Source organism: Lissotriton helveticus, chromosome 4_1, assembly GCF_964261635.1.
Source record: "Lissotriton helveticus chromosome 4_1, aLisHel1.1, whole genome shotgun sequence".
In the NCBI taxonomy this organism is placed as follows: domain Eukaryota; kingdom Metazoa; phylum Chordata; class Amphibia; order Caudata; family Salamandridae; genus Lissotriton; species Lissotriton helveticus.
Window position 1 is genome coordinate 314,338,978 of NC_136063.1, and position 16,945 is coordinate 314,355,922.

Here is a 16,945-nt window from a genome sequence, read left to right on the forward strand (position 1 = left end):
TGAGAGCAGTGTGCATGTGACAGTCATTATTTTTACTTTCTATTGCACACAGTATAAAAACAAGCATTTGCAATGCAATAGGTCTCACATTTAAGCTATTTGTATTGGAAATGACAATGCCTTTTATTTATGTTTTAAAAACGAAAACATAAATAAAAGGCATTGTTATTTACAATGTCAACAGCTCAAACTCGCGTATATAGGAGACCTATTGCATTGCAAATGCTTGTTGAATGTAGTAGCTGTTAAATACAGGGAAAGGGGCACTACCTGTTTCTGACCTGAATAAAAACTAGGTTTTTTTTTCTTATGAAAATAATCCTGCTGCAACCTCACTTACTCGACCGAGCTCAAATTACTTGTGGGCAAGATGTGTCACGTGAAATGTAATTGGCTGCGCTGGCAGCGCCGGGGTTCGCGCTGTGAGCCGCAGCTCTCATTAGTATTACTGCTTCTGTCTCCTGGTACATCGATGCGCTCGCGCTCGCGTCTGTTAGCCGGCTTGGAGTGGCTATCTGACCAAAGGAGAGACCCGCCCCTTCGGAAGTTTGTCGGGCGCTAGGCGGGGCACCCGTGCAGATCCCAGGTGTCTGCCATCGAGGGCTGGAGCTACGGGAGTGGGGGCAGGAGCTACTGCCGCTGTGCCGTTCACTGCCCATGCACCCAGCACTGCTGCCGGAATCTCAAAATGGCCCGGAGAGTGCCAAACCAGGTGAGTGGTACCCGCCTCGCTCCTCTCGTTATACGGCTATATTAATTAGTGTATAACTTCTAAATGGTCACGCTGTAACCTGCTCTCGCGTGCTACAAAACGTGTCTGGCGGCACATTGAATTTGTTACCGTTTTCAGCGCTACTTCGGTTGACCTTTGCGCGTTTTTCTGCAGCATGTTTTGAAGCGTTGATAAAAACGCCACGGGAAGTGTGCAGTGAAAAGGCACTTTGTTGAATCACTTAGGCACCGTTTGGAAATTACACGTTTTCACGCGTTCTGATCCCTCTAACTTGTAATTGTATAGGTTGGGGGAAGTGTGACTGGACTTTTGCGCACCTTCAAAACGCTGCAGTGCAATGAGTTACTGTCTGGGGTTAATACTGGGAGGATGACTGCAGTGGTTTTGTGGGGACATCATCTGAAAGACCTATGTTTAGCTTGAGCTTCGACTTTTACGTTGGATCAATCAGTTGCCAGCTGTAAACTTAAAAGTGTTGAACAGCTCTTTGTTTGATTGACATGTAAACATATTTTTGTATCCTGGTGTTGCCGTGCTTGGTTTTTAATTCTATGAATGGTTAGCGGAGCGCGCTCGCTTCTTATTATAGTGTTGGATTGAAATGCAGGCGCACCGAAGCAGTTTTCTGACACTGTCCTGGCATGCCTTGAACGGTTTTCTTGTTTACATTTGTCAGTGAGCCTTCGCGGCTGGTAATGAGCTTGAGTGGGAGTGTTGCATGCTCTGTTTGTCTTAAAATCTAAAACCCTGGACCTTGTAAAGGGTCACAGAATAGTGCAGCTGGTGCTATGGCACAACAACCCATTAGTGCGTTGGGGGCTCTGCAGCCCCCCTCGATGTGATTTGAATAGTTAGAAACCCAGGGAATTTACTTTCTTGTGGGCGCTTATGAGATCCCTTGACTTTTAGAGTTTGAGAACAGACTGCATTTAAGCCCAACTTCTTATAAATATAAGGCGATTGTATCCGGGAGCTGTCCAGAGGGTGGGAAAAGTATCCCTGCGATGTCTACCTACTTGGTGGCCTACCTAGCTGTTTTGGGGTACAGCTCTCAAGTGATACCCTCCCTGGGCCTCTAAAAAGACTGCATCCTCAGGCTGGGATTGCCTTGAGAGAGCAGGCATGGCTTTAAGTGACTTGAAAAAGTGGGGTGTCTCTAGAAGGGGTTGGCCAAAGAAGTGTAAATTCTAAATCATTTCTAAGAAGTGTTATCTGTGTATTTAAGGGAGTGGCATTAACCACGTAAATTCATATTCTGTACTTCACACACTATACCACCTGAACAGTGTTTGGGTACCTCTGGACATACCACAAACATGTGCCTAACTAAGACAAGCCAGACATCTTTGCTTTGCCAATGTTTCTTACCAGAATCAAATACGTAACAAAATAATTTTGTTGAGAATGATTAGAGGTGAAAATGTTTCAATTCTGAGTCTGGATTAACTGTTACTAAGGTCTGTGAAGGTCATTACCTCTCCCAGACTGCCTCATTCACCCCTGAGCCCCCTGCACCCCTCTTCCTCTAAAGTCTTTCACTCTTTAGACACTCAGGCCCTTTTCTCCCTACATTTTCTGAAATCCTCCATAGGCATATCACATACCTGATCTTTTTCCTCTTCAACACCCACTCTTCACTCTCTCTGCATGTAATTCATCAGGGGTGTTTCTTCAGGAGGGAGACACTTCCAAATTCATTCTTGGCGTGGTAGTTGGGTCAGGGGGCTCTGAGTCGGGTCAGCTAAGTCTGCTAGTTAGTCTCCTTGTGTGCCAAGAATTAAAGACGAAACAATGTCCTTCGATGTAAAACTGAGAGAGACACCGAAAGATACATCTTGTGGCTAAATTTCAAAACGTGAAATCAGATAACCTGGACTCAATACCGGCTTCCCAGCTTGCCCAAACTGTGTGATCCTTGGAAACATATTTCACAGTGCTTTATTATCACACATGAAAGCTCTTTCAAATACTTGAGTTCACAATGTGCGCTGTGCAACAACTGTTATGAATGATTTAATAGACTACAATGTTGCTCCATGTACAGTAAGAATCTGTCATGTTTAAGGTTTACATGACATTATAGTGACTTGCCTCTTAGGCATAGATTCATGAAGGTAAAATCCGCTCGCAAAGGGGCAGATTCTCAGAATTTGCCCCTTTGCGACCGGTATTTTTGCATTTGGGATGCATCATCCCAAATGCAAAAATCGCAAATTTGTGATTACTTGCATTTAAGGAATCTCAAATTGAGATTCCTTAAATGCAATGCATTAAAGTTTAAAAAATAGCGATTTCGCTAATAGGGCTCGCAAATTAACATGAAGTTGAACTTCATGGTAATTTGCAAAATTTTTGGAAAATGCACTAAAGTTCATGTTGCGCGCGCACACATGCCGTGCGCAACATATGTGCACAGATCAATTTCAGTGGTGCAACAGGGTGTTTGTTGGACACCCCTGCACCCTTGAAATCGCATTCTCAATTTGCGATTCGCTAATTGCGATTCGTAAATTGAGAATGCCTTCCCATTCATTGCTATGCGCCTCTAGGCCCATAGGAATGAATGGGGAGGTATTCCTTAATTGCAACTCACAATTAAGGAATTTTAAGAAATCGCTATTTTTTAAGCAATTTCTTCTTGCATAGCATTTTGCTATTCCTTATTAGCGATTCCTTATTTTTAGCTAATAAGGAATCGCAAAATGTATGCTTGATGCATCTGGTGTTAGTTCACTAATGACATTGTCGCACGAACGTTCATCGCCTTGTGGCTCCAGACCATGAGCAATTTACAGGGAACGCTCCTCGCTGTAGACAGTGCAATTTCACGCTCTTGAGGGGGCTTGTGAAAGTTTACTAAACACCAATAGAACCGTGGTGCCCAGCTGCTCCTAGATGTGCCTGAGGGCGTCTACATAGGTTTGGCGGTTGAACACGCAGTCGTAGTGCGCACGTTCACCAGCTGATGGCAGTGGCGGTGCCCGCTTTCAAGGGCCATCCAGGCCGCTGCCCAGTCACCGGCAGCTTCGCTCCTTCTGCTCTGTTCAGCTGAGGCCGCTGGGTTTCTTGTGAATCTCCGCGACCGTCTGTGCTGCGACTTGAAAGTCAGATGGGGCATTTTGCTCCATGTGCTAGCTACTCATAGCTGTGCCACGCAGGGCGCCATTTAGCTGTGCCAAAGCCTTCTAACCTCTATAGCCAAAAAAGAACACTTCTTTAACGGGTTTCCACCCTATGGATAAGCGCTGGGAGGCAACTTAAAATCAGCATATAGCGCTGTACAACACCAAAGTATAAGCAGCACTGACTTCGTCATTAGGTGTGGCTTTTTTTGCTGTCCTGTAAACATACAGGCACACAGCCACAAACGTTCAGGCATCCACGGACACATACCAACAATCACACCTCTCCCTTTGCATGCAGGTGTACCATATCCACTGTCTTGGGATCCCAGGTAGTTGTGCACATAGGTACCCCTGGTGCCCTGCACCTCCGGGGTGCATGGGAAAGTAAAACATGAAATGCAGATTGATGTGGAGTGGGTGGGCACATGGTGGTGCAAGTGAGATTTGAAGTGGTCTCATGTCAGGTGTGAGTAGCTAATCCAGTCAAGGATATTTGTTAGATTAAACGCACCAAAGCGAGAGGAACAAAAGGCCACGTGATAAGATACTCCACGTGCACCCGACAGACTGTGGTTAACTTCTTGTTGCTGAGAGACAACTAACGGTATTCACTCTATAGCACAGCTGCATGCATTGAAGCAAAAGCCTGATGGACGCGTGCTAGTTTTGGTTTTACACAGAAACGGTGTTTCTAGTTTGATGACATTGCAAGTTGAGATCAGACTGTATCACAGTTTGCTTTATGCTACATTTACTGCTGCTTGCAGGCCAAAGGACACTGGTTAGGGTAGGCTAAATGCATATATCCTACAGTGCGGGGGAGTGTCTTCTGACAGCAGGGCACTTTTTTTTTTTAAACGTTGCCACTGAATGATGCGATAAAGCATAACTGCAGCCTAGAGGCAGAGCCATGCCGGCCCTTTATTCCACTGGGCATTTCCCCAGTGGTTTGGATCCCTTGGAGGCTAGTTTTGAAAACCTAGCGCCGCTGCTAGTGCCTCTGTCACCTTCTTCTGAGATTAATCGCTGAAGACACAAGAAGGCTCCTAGAGAGATAGATGTGGGAGGTAAACAGAAAGTAACCAGAAGAGGAGACGAGCGAGGTGAGAAAGAGGTTTGATGGATAGAAAGAGAGCATGAGGAGAGAAAAATTATAAGTGGCTGGTTTGATATTTTCTGCCAGGGCTGCTTTTGGTTCCCCAGTCGGACCCTGCCTAGAGAGGTGAGCCACTGAAGGCTTTATGTAGGCTGGACCCCACCCTCTTTCTTCACCCAGCCTATCTCACTCACATAAATACACCTCACACGAAACCAATCTATACCACATAGCAACATTCCATATAAACGCACACCACACAATGCCACATAATTCCAGTCACCAGAATTTCACTCAGTGCCACATTTTTCCACAAAATCAACTCCACACATTTCCATTCCACACTACATAATTCAACAAGAACCTATATAATACAAATCAACTACACAATTACATAACACACCACATACATACAATCCACACCACATAATTCTACATCACATACAAAATTCAACAGCACACAACCTATTAAAACTCCACTACATAACACTCCACAACACAAAATACAATACCGCATAATTACTCTATGACACACAATCCCACTCCACAAAATTCTAATACACTAAATACCACATAGTTATTATCCACATAATTCCACTGCATACCACATACATCCACTCCACAATTCATAAGTAAAGAAATATTAACATTTATAACGCCAATAGCTCTAACTCTCGTTTTATAAATAATTTGTCCATTACAGACAAACAAACAAACGTAAAAAACATCTGCGTTTACAGGGCCATTTGCTCTAACTTTCCCAAATGCGAGACCGAGACCCCTGCACTGAAAAGCGCTTCCAATGTGAAGCCAGACTGGGCCTCATTTAAAAATGCAATAGGTGTTGCCTTTCATTAAGTTAAAGCCATTTGCTTTGCTATACAATACAATTAGCAAAGCAAATGGTTTTAATTTAATCAAAGGCGAGACCTAGTGCATTTTTAATGCTCGTTATTGTTTACTTCTGTTTCGGGGAAGCCGCCAAGCGCCTTTGTTTTATATTTAAAGGTAGAAGTAAAAAAAGTAATGTACGGCGTGTGGTCCCACCTCCAAAAAGTCTGAACCGCCTGAATAGTCACAGAATAACAGACCCTCCCTGTCCTCGGACACACGAGGGCTGCCCACGCCTATAAAGTTGAAGAATGACAGCACACTGAATGCTTAGTTTATTTACGAGGCTGTTTGGCCTTTTGGAGCAGCGTTTGAAAAGAATCTTTTCTTCTGCAGTTTTCGCCTCACAAGAAATGCATGCAGCCCCTGTTCCCGGCCGCCCCTCCAAAGCCGCTCTTGTGTCTGGGAGTAGTCGCAAAACAAACTGTTGATTTTTGCAGTAACATAAGCAGTGCCCCGTTGCCAGAGGCCACCACATGAAAGCGCGAGTGTGTTTGTCTGAGGGGGGGCTGGGGGAGGAGATGCTGCCAGGGCCAGCCCCTCAGCCGGGCCTGTGATTTGTGAGGGGAGCCTGATGACATCGGCCATTGGACGAATCAGGCGCGCCTGTCAGCCTGCCCAGGTGGGATTACTTGGGTTGAATAGAGCTGTGAGCGCCGCAGAGCCAGAGTAGAGCACACAGAAGCCTTCCACCACAGGGAGAAACGACCGGCCTGCAGGCTCGGGAAGGGAGTCTCTGACATGGCCCCGAGAAGCCGGCTCCACTTGCACCAGGTAGGGCAGACAGAGCTATATGTGCACGTGAGCACGCGTGGCTGCCCCTCTGCCTCCGTAAACGCCGAATCCCTCCCAATTAAAGAAAAATAATAACTTTTTCGTAAATTACGACAATAAAAACCTCACCTCGTTCCACACTTTTTGTTTGTTTTTTCCGATCCCTGACAACGAGGAAGGCCTGCCCCCCATGTTGATATTTTTCAGGCTTTTTTTGGATGTGCGCGCTTGTGTGGCTGTGGGTAGTGTGAAGTCCTTTGATCTGCCTGCTTTAGTCTGTGATGAATGTATAGGTCTGCCCTTTCTGCGGCTCCCTTTAACATCTGCTTTCTTGATTTCCCAGGCGATATCTCTGGTCACCTTTGCCATCGGTGTCAACATCTGTCTGGGATTCACGGTAAATCGCTATAAAAGGTCAGAAGATTGGGATGAAGGCATGCCCTCTGGTAAGTGCTTTTACAGTATGTCTTGCCTGGCCCCAGTGAATCCGTGTTAATGATTACCGGGGACTGCTCACCCCTTGCCAGCCAGGGACTGTAAATGTGTTGGACGATTTGATATCTGCTCAAGACCTACGTCTGACTACTGTTGCCTACATATTCAATATATCACGTGCATAAAGTCTGCAGGGTCACACATACGTCGAGTCTGGGGGCTCATTGGACTAGAGCATCCACAGCAGGAATCTGTTTTGGTTTTATAGTAACAGGCTGAAATCCAACATGGGGACCTCACTCAGCTATTCATCCTTTCGAGTTTTGTAAATATAAACAGCTGTTATTATGTGCCAAGATGCCATTCTGGGTGAACGGGAACTTTACAAATGCATGTTATGTTATAACTTACTGAATGAGTACAGGACCCATGACAAATAGAACATGTGCGACTTTATCCCATACTCCATGTGCCTAAATACTATATGGCACATATACCACGCAGTGCACCTGTATTACTTACTGAATGTGACTATACATACAAATTTGTTTGGCACACACATTTCCACCGATACCCTACACTACGTGCATCCTTCTAAAATATTGGATGTGATGTTATTCGTTGTTCTATAGCTCCTTTTCCATTAGTATGGCACTTTCTTAATCTGGGGACCTTTCAGACTTTTCTGCGGCTTCACTCCATCGGTTGCATGGGGTTAGCAGAGATGCCTACCAGTATGGATGACATGTGAATCCTACACCCTGTAGTCCCCTTTGCCTTGTGTAACATTTTCTATTCACTGATTTACACTTGTATGATTCCATGTCTCTGTATGCATGTGATGTAAAGTGCTCTGACACCCTACAGTGGCATGAGAGGTGCTATAAAACCAATTAAATACACGTGACAGTGGGGCTATAGAGAGATGTTGGAAGGAAGTAGTGAGGAAATCATTGAAGATTGTCAATCATTAAATATTGACAAAAGATTGTTGTATCCTGGTGCATAGTAAGGTCATTATTTACCATGCTTTAAATGCAAATACAATTCAATATATAATGTCAAATGTGTTGTAAAATGCCCCCCAAAGCCCACTTTGTAGTGGTCAGGCTCATTCGCTGCACTTTGCGTGCACTGTATGGGGACTGGTCTGGCAACAGAGAGCAGCTTTAGGTTTCCAGTCCAGCCTTGGCAGGAGCAGGAGCTTTGGGCTGCGAAATAAAACCAAACAATGAAAAGTTAGTCGCGAGATGCAGCACCAACCTTCCCATTTGGATTTTTCCAATTTATTTTTTTATATAAAAATACTAAAATCTTTAGATATTCAAGTCTAGTCTTTGTTTGATGTACACGTGTGTTTTTTTTCCGAATTGCGTGTTAATGTTTGACATTTAAATCATACAAATTGCCTGGGGGTCCCCGGCTTCCAGTAGTGACTCAATGGGGGTCCCCAGGAGTGAAATGTTTGGGAACCACTGCCCTAAAGAAACTACAACTCGCGTCCGCCATGTAGTTTTCTAATCCATAATTTAATTGCAAATATTGCAATGATCTTATCAATAATGTCATAGAAGATGTCATGAGTGATGCAATATGTGGGGTAATTTAGCAGTGCATGGCAAGGGTGCGAGTTATAGTTACATTAGAGTACAAGTTATAGTTAATTGAGATAACTATAACTGGTGAATTTCTGTAGTTTTTCAAGTTTAAAATATTACATTGTTACTGAACATTTCACCTAACTATAACGTTACCCTAACCTTTTGTGTTTTTTGCAGTTAATTTTTAGGTTCTTTTTAATGTAAAGTAACATTTTATTACCATGTGTAAAGCAGACCCCGTAACTCGTCTGGACTTCAGCCGTGTGCAGTGTGGGGTTGGACGCAGGGTGTGGATTGCAGCCAGGCTCTGCGTCCAATTGCCCGCATGCAGCCAACCCCAAGCTGCGCATGAGCGTAGGGTAGTCCACTGGGCTTGGTCTGCCACCAGGCCCTGTGACCAACCCCCCAGCAGGCTGCCAACCCATGCTGCACACAGCCTTTGGCGTGCACAGTAATGGGTTGGCCTTTGGGCCCCGGGGACGCACAGCATATATATTAAGGGAAGGGGATGTGCAGTTCCCCATCCCAAGCCTTAATAGGACCCTGGGATCCCATTCCCTGGGACCAAATTCTAAAGGGATGGGGCGTGTGGCTCCCCTTGGCCAGACTTAATCGCCATTGTGGACCCAATTTCACAAATACAATAACAAAAGGAAAGGGTGCCCCCCAGCCTTATTAGTTCCCGGGGACCAGATCCCCCGGGGCCGCATGACATGAAGGGGAGTGAGTATTAGGGGTGGGTGGGTGCACTCTGAGAGTGCCAGAAAGTCTGCACTGGGGGAACGTTTGGTGTCCCTGTGCATAGTCCAGCTCAAACCAGTTCTGAGAGCCATTGGCTCCTGCTCTGGTGCGAAACTGGACAAAGGACATGGGTGTAGCTACCCCTCTGTCCTGCTCCTCCCCGAGGAGGGTCAACAGAATTTGTACAAACCCTTCCTATGGGTATAAAGTGTGTTACCTTATTACAGGACTTTAGATTTTACCTGGACAAGATTCTGATAAGAAGAAACCAAGTACTTTGACTGCCTGCACGATGCTGGATGACTGAAGAATCTCCCTTGGTGTAAAGGAGTTACCCCCCTGCAAAAGTAGGCACCTAAATGCATCTGACTGGTTTGCTTCTCCCGAGCTCCTGAGGACTCCCAAGATTTCAGCAACACAGGAAGTGGGTCGCCGAAAGTCCCTGAGGACGATCTGCTCCTTCAGGGATTCTGAGACCAGTTTCCCTCGTGGGGACCGTACAACTCGAACCCCTTTGCACCCTGTATGTTTGCAGTTGCATATGCTTGTAGATGATTCACGAGCTTGTGCATTGGACTCCTTGTAGTCCTGACCCCGAGCAGTATTTGCACTGAAGATTTCCGGCTTCCACTCTCCGAGTGTCCTGTAGGCTGGTCCTTTGCAAACTCGCTTGAGGTCTCCTCGCAATCCCTATTCCATTGGCCTGTGGGTCCTGGCATGGGTCACCTTGTTTGTTCTTGGGCTTACCTGGTTGCTCCAGATGTGCCCTGACTCTCCATTGTTTGGAGAGTCCCCTGGACCTTGTTGGTCAACTCCGTAACCTGTTTCCTCTGACCTCGTGGGTTGCATTTGCCAAGGCTTGTTGGTGCACCAACCAGACATTGATCCCTCAGCACTTGGCATCCTTCATGGGACAACTCCCCTCCAGATCCCGGTCATCCTCAACGTCTCTTGGTCCCCGTGGCTGCAGAGTCAAGCAACCTTTCTTTGCACCTGAAGCACCCGACATCGGTGGGCATTCGACTACCGAGCCCCTGGTCACCTGAAGTGACCCAGACTCTGTCCCCTCTGCTTTAATGCTCCTCTCACCTTGAATCCAGGCTTGGATTCCACCGGACCCTCTTCGCCTTCCTGGCAGCAGTACTTCTTTGCAGCTCCATTGAAAACGACGACGGTTTCCGACACCACTTGACGCCTATGCACCCAGCTCCTCTGAGATAGGTAACACGAGTACTCACTGGTGGGATGGCCTTAGAACCTCCTATGTTCCAAAGGGTTTGCTTGAAGTCCTCATAGAAGTGTCCTTAAACTTTAAATTTGCAACCCCGACTTTTCCATAGAGTAGTACAGAGCACGCAGTCTTGTTTCCTCACTGCACCCGTCCTCCGTGGGCTCCCTGTGTTACTCCTTAGGGTGGTTCTTTGGGGTCCCAGCGATTCAGCGTGCTCTAGGCACTGTGTCTAGTCAAGTCATGGTTGTTCCACCATTTTTTTTGTATATGGTTCGGTCTCCCTCTGGAGCACGCTGTGTATTGTGCTATTTACGAATGTTCTATTGATTCAGTATTGTGTACTTTGTGCCCTAGTCTCACATAGAGACTAGTAGAGAGTGTTCTATTGATAAATATATATTTTTATACAACTACTGTGTGTTTATCCTGTTATTCAGTCATTAAGGAGGTGATATTCTGGTAAAACAAGCTGCTTTACATTTCTTCAAGATTAAGACTGAAGGCTGCTCTCCATAGTTGCCACTAAGATAGCTTTCAATAAGGTTATCTTTGACCTCGTACATCATAAGGGTACTGTGGACTGGCACAGGGTGCCAACTTTAATTAGTGGACAACATATACCAGGCCACCTTCTCACAACTGTAACTTTGTTTTCAGATTCTGGCTACATCTCAGTGAGGGTGTTGGGTTTCTTGACTATGGTAGTTGGGAAAGCGGTAGAGATGTCATTTGAGGCCTGTAGTACATAAAGTAAGCACATAATAGATATACCTGACTCCTCATGATAGATATACAAGTGACAGATTTTATTCATGCTACCAAATTCCTCTCTTGATGTGATTGAATAGAAATCATCCTCCCCAACTACTTGCTGTGTAGAGTTATTGCTCATGATAAAAATTTACCAAGAAGAACAAGTGACTTTTCATGATAGGTTGGTACTAGATGTAATATATCTGTAAGGCTGGTCTTTTAATTTGATACTGGATCTACTGCACATTCATAATGTGAGATTTATTTTAACTAACAACTTCTCAACTTTTTACTAAATTGCACACGGGATGTTGCTGTATATTCCTGATCATTTGTATAATATTTCCAGTTTTCTTCTTTATGAAGCATGTTTTTTTCTTCTGATGTAGGATTTGCCCAGATCATTCATATTTTCGGCTTCTTGATTTTAATTCCCGTTGTACCGTTTTTTGGGACCTTATGCATTTTGCAGCATTGAGTGGGAATGTAAGCGTTATTCCCAGAAACCTTGTAAAATCAAAAAATGCATTAAATGTAATCCGAAACAAGCCTTCCAAATTTTGCAACAGTGACACATTTTTTCACTTTGTCCCACACCTTGTCAGTCATGTTAGCGTGGCCATGGCTGTCAATTACAATCCCTTGAATGAGATTTTAAAGTTGCCTCCAGTGGCATCAAACTGTGAAGCTATTTTTGATACCTGCTGTAGGTCTGAACTTTGATGAATTAACTACATGAATATTCTGAATGGTGAGTTACTCTTGTGGTTTCTCTTCTCAGCTTCTTTTGTGCACTCGCAACTTATGTGCCACTTATGGAAAACTGAGTACGCTAATTGTGCTATCTAAAATGTTGCATTAATGGTTTGACTGCATCATACCTCCAACCACCAACCGAGGGGCAGACCTATCAGGCAAAGAAACTGTTAGGTAGTCACAAGATATGTTGATCATACTGACAGCACTGCACAGGCAATCTAATAAACTGCAGATGTTGTCTTCTCTAACTGCGTCTCTTGTACTGTTTATCATGCTCACTGTATTTGGTACCTATAGGTATATTAAGTAGTTGGCAATAATAAGGGGTTTTATATACCTTTTTTGCATGGTTCATCTGCAAACTAGTGTAACAATAAGTATGTAGAATGGAATCCTCTCTGCAGTCGTTTCTGAGTGAGGAGACCCATAGTTTCCAAACCCCCAGAGTTCTTCATAGTTTTTACCCTTACTTTCTGCATTTCGATCCGCACTTTTACACTTCAGAATTGAATGGATATGGCCACCTGACCCTAAATAGCCCCATACCCTGACGATGCCAGTAAGGGTTTTGAAGCCCAAGCCAGGAAAGCTGTAGCAAAACGATGATGAAAACTGACAAGCCAAGAGGCGATGTTCTAATGTGGTAACATGGAGATTGAAATGAACCATTCTTGATAATATATTCCTTTCTGACGTGCAAGGAAGCATGTGGTTTATGGGATGCGGTGTGGTCTAGTGGTTTGACCACAAAATCTGGGACTCAGATGTAACTTAATCTAAATTCCCGCTCTGTCACAGGCCTGCTTACTACATCTCCTTGTGCCCTCTTCACTTACTCCAGAAGTGACTGTGTGAACTGCCTTTGTGAACATTTATAAATGAGCAGCACATTCAGTCCTTTTGTGAATGAGCTGCTCTGTGTCAACCTCTTGATTATATATTTTACTTCTCATATGCTGAGGAATAAAGTCCTTCGCTTGTAAGGCTATACCTCGTTGTGGGGGTTCTTGTGACGACATGGTAAATAATAAGGGAAATGTGGTATAGGATGTTATTGGGATAGACCCAAGATGCACCCACAAATGTGTGTTGTATCTAGGCACAGCATTTAATAAGTGTTGATCAGTTTTTATTCCTGCTACTCCTCACTGCCAATATCCACTCTTTTTCAGATTCTTTGTCCTACCCAGACTTACTTGCCTTTGTACACTGACCTGAAGCCTATATTTTACTCATTCGAACTGTATATCTGCGATTTTCTCATGCACACTTTCATCTTAAAATATATGCCTCTAGACAAGCAGTGAACTACTTCTTAGCAGATAGATCTGCTGTGTAAGGCACTCCGACACCAATTGTCTGGGTGTTGACGTGCTGTAACAAAAATAAACATATAAATAAACCCAGCATGCTGTTTTCAACTCATTTTCCCTTCTCAACTCCTACTCTATCTTACCCTTGCAGCTTCCTTTTTTTGTTGAGTTCCCTCCCAAACCTCTCCAGTATCTGGCTATAATTTTAGCAGTTGGACATCTAATATTAACCATCCCTGTAGCTCCTCCTTTTTAGGATCCATAGGACTTTCCCGCTCAACTAAGCCCAGTGCAGTCACCTTCTTGCTTAGCAGAGTAACACTACAAAGATTTCAATAGAAGGTGCTCGTCACTTCTGCTGCCACACTGGACCGAGCACCAATCTGAGCTGTTTTCAACTAATTTTGGTCATCTAAGACAGAAGAAACAGTAAGTTCTTCTCCAGTACTACTCCATTATTCTTAATCTACCATGCCATCACCCTGTCTTCCAAGCTACACTGCATGACAACACGAGCAACTAATAGAGTGGTCAACTGGCCCCTTGATCACTACGCTACATGAACTAAGGACATCCGTAATACAAGAGGCAATGCCTGGTGGATACTTAGCGACCTTATGAAATATACTTTATGCGCACAAGAGTGGATCACTAGCAGTGGCTCACAAGCATACACTAAAAACCTCCACCATAAAAGACTTCCTTAGTCTTGAAATGCTAATCAGCACTTGTATGCTGTCCAATGTTCTCAACCTTCTCTGCCTCCACTCTTGTTATGTATTGACCTACCCAACAAAATGCAGCTTTTACAGATGCACCCCTGGATTTAATATTGTACATTCTAGAGCGCCCCCCAAATCTTTGTATTCTAGCATATATCAACATCTGGTTCAACCAACTGACACAACACCAGTCTTCCTGCTCACTCACTAGCCTTAAAACATTTGATTTCCGACGTTCACTGGGCCCACTCACTTGACAGGATACAGATTTGATTCTATATTTGCACCAAGAGGTCTCATCTATGTCACAGAATATAACCCCAAGATATGGAGTGACCATCACATCATACATTTAAAACACAACTTCTCCATGATAACCCAGCCGTCTACAGGCTCTAGCACAACCATATCTGTGAAACACTAAGTGAGTTTCTACTTAAAATCATTCCCAAAAAAACTTAGCACACCCTTCATCAGACTCCATGGTTAATGGGCCTTCCATATTCCAGTATCTTTCAAAACAACACAGCTTTGTTGCACAGATAGAAGGTGGTTGGTACAAGTTGGGCTTGAAGCTTTGCAACACTGAATCCACTTGCTTCGAAGACAGTAGATGAAACCTACAAAACTCAATGTTACAATGCAGCTTCATAGGCAGAACAAAATTTAGGGGCCGTCCATCAGAAAAGGCAGGAAATCCCACTACTCACAATGCATAACTGCGTCCTCATACCTGATAGAAACGGGGTCTCTAGTTGGCAGTGGTTTGCACCCTGTCCAAGTAGGGACCGTCACTGTAGTCAGGATATGGGAGCCACACAGCTAAGATAACCCTTGTTTAGTTTACCCCCTTGGTAGCTTGACACGAGCAGTCAGGCTTATCTCGGAGGCAGTGTGTAAAGCATTTGTACCCACACACAGTGAAAACACTACAAAAGGAGTCCACGCCAGTTGAGAAAAATTGCCCGTATTTATCTGAATTAAACAAGACTAAAACAACAAAAATCCAACATACACAAGTCAAAATATCACTTTTTAAAGGTTAAGCAAGTTTAGTCCATAGAAATCAATGGTTGCGTTCGTTTTAGCACAAAGTTCCATAGATGTGTAAAAATTAAAGACGGTTCAAGGCGCAGGGGAGGTGAGCACCACAAAAGCAAAGCCATGCGTCCGTTCCTTATTACACAGGGGAGGTGATGCGTCCGTTCCTAACTGGCAGGGGAGTTTGATGCGTTGTTTCCTTACTGCTGGGCAGAGGAGGTGATGCATCAGTTCTTAACTGGCGGGGAAGGTGATGCGTTGGTTCCTTGTCTTGGCAGTGGACTGCTCCCTTGCCTGCACAGCTCTTCCGGGTAGCTCCTTCCCTGGAGGCTGCTGCTGACCCTCTGGTCAGTAGTTCAAGGCCCTCCTCCACCTGCAGGCTCACGCCTGCTCTCATCCCTGGTGGTCCAGTCGTAGAGCGTCTCTGCTCTGCTGCTGCACTGCCCTCTGTCTCTCTGCTCTGGCTTCTTTCTTTCTTTCTTTTATTCTCTCTCTCCCTCCATTCATTGTCCTTTGCCCCTTTTTTGCCTTTTGCAACTTTTTGGGCATTTTTCTTCTCTGCTTCTGCGATCCCCACCCTCGTCCAGTGCCACTTTCCCTCTACCCGCATTTGCCGCCTACCAGCTTTCCAGCCCTCCCTTGCCAACTACTTAATGGGGGCTGCTGCGTAGCCATTCAGGGGGCGCCGCCGCTGGCATGCACAGGGCACGCAAAAGTCAGGCCCGTCTACGCCCGTCCGCACCTGGACCGCACCCAGCACCACGGACCCCAGTTTTTGGACCATCTACCGCTATGACGCCAGCACCCCCTCTCCCTCCACACCGGACACCATTCTGCCTGCAGCCAGACATCACCGATGGACTTCCTGCTGCAACTGCAGCTGTACCCTCGCTTGGACACCAGCTCCACCCACCGCACGAACAACAAATACCGGCTGCCTCAACTGCATCCTGCTTAACACATGTTCCCTCCACAAACATGCCGTGGATATCTGGGATCTGCTCGACTCAGTCGACCCCAACATTACATTCCTAATGGAAACCTGGATGAACACCGCCTCTGCCCCAGACATCGCCACTGCCATCCCAGACGGCTACAAGCTGATCCACAAGGACCGCATCAACAAACCAAGGGGAGGCATCGCCATTGTACACAAATGAACCCTCCACCTCAACACCCAAGCAGACTACCTGTCGACTGACATGGAGCATTTCCAGGTCCAGAGCAACCCAAACACCACCCTAGTCTACAGACCCCAGACTCTCGTCCACCGTAAACGATTTCATCATCGACTTCATCATACCCCATGCCCTTGGCTCCACAGACTACATCCTCCGCAATGACCTCAATTTTCATCTGGACAACTCCCAACGACAAAAACACCTGGCCCCTGCTGGAGAACCTCCCCGCCGTCGGACTCAAGCAACTGGTCACCTCCTCAACCTACTCCGCAGGACACACGCTCAACCCCATTTTCTCTGCCAGCGACATCACCTGCAGCTACACCACTGAGCTCCAGTGGACCGACCACCACTGCATCCACTACTTCACCAAACCCACTGTACACCACCATGCCCACTGCTACCCTCGCTGAAGTTAGAACAAGGTACCTGAAGAACAGCTCACCACCTCCCCAGCAAAACTCCTCCACAGACATCCAACACCTCAGCACACAACCTCCAACGATGGATCTCCGACTGCACAGACTCTCTGGCTCCCCTGAAAAAAGC

General features: G+C 45.5%; 1 protein-coding gene across 7 annotated transcripts in view; it reads left to right on the forward strand.

Annotated features, from left to right (window-relative positions):
• The first annotated feature begins 556 nt into the window (after window positions 1–556).
• ENPP2 (ectonucleotide pyrophosphatase/phosphodiesterase 2) overlaps window positions 557–16,945 on the forward strand; it is a 442,632-nt gene continuing 426,243 nt past the window's right edge. For 4 of the 7 annotated variants that reach the window (XM_078686842.1, XM_078686843.1, XM_078686845.1 and 1 more), the window contains exons 1-2: window positions 6,463–6,619; window positions 6,963–7,065. In XM_078686842.1, the coding sequence (XP_078542968.1) occupies window positions 6,587–6,619; window positions 6,963–7,065 (136 nt within the window). In that variant the 5' untranslated portion in view covers window positions 6,463–6,586. Of the gene's footprint in view, window positions 713–6,400; window positions 6,620–6,962; window positions 7,066–16,945 lie in introns of those variants that run through there. The other 3 variants (XM_078686841.1, XM_078686846.1, XM_078686840.1) reach the window with 3 other exon arrangements.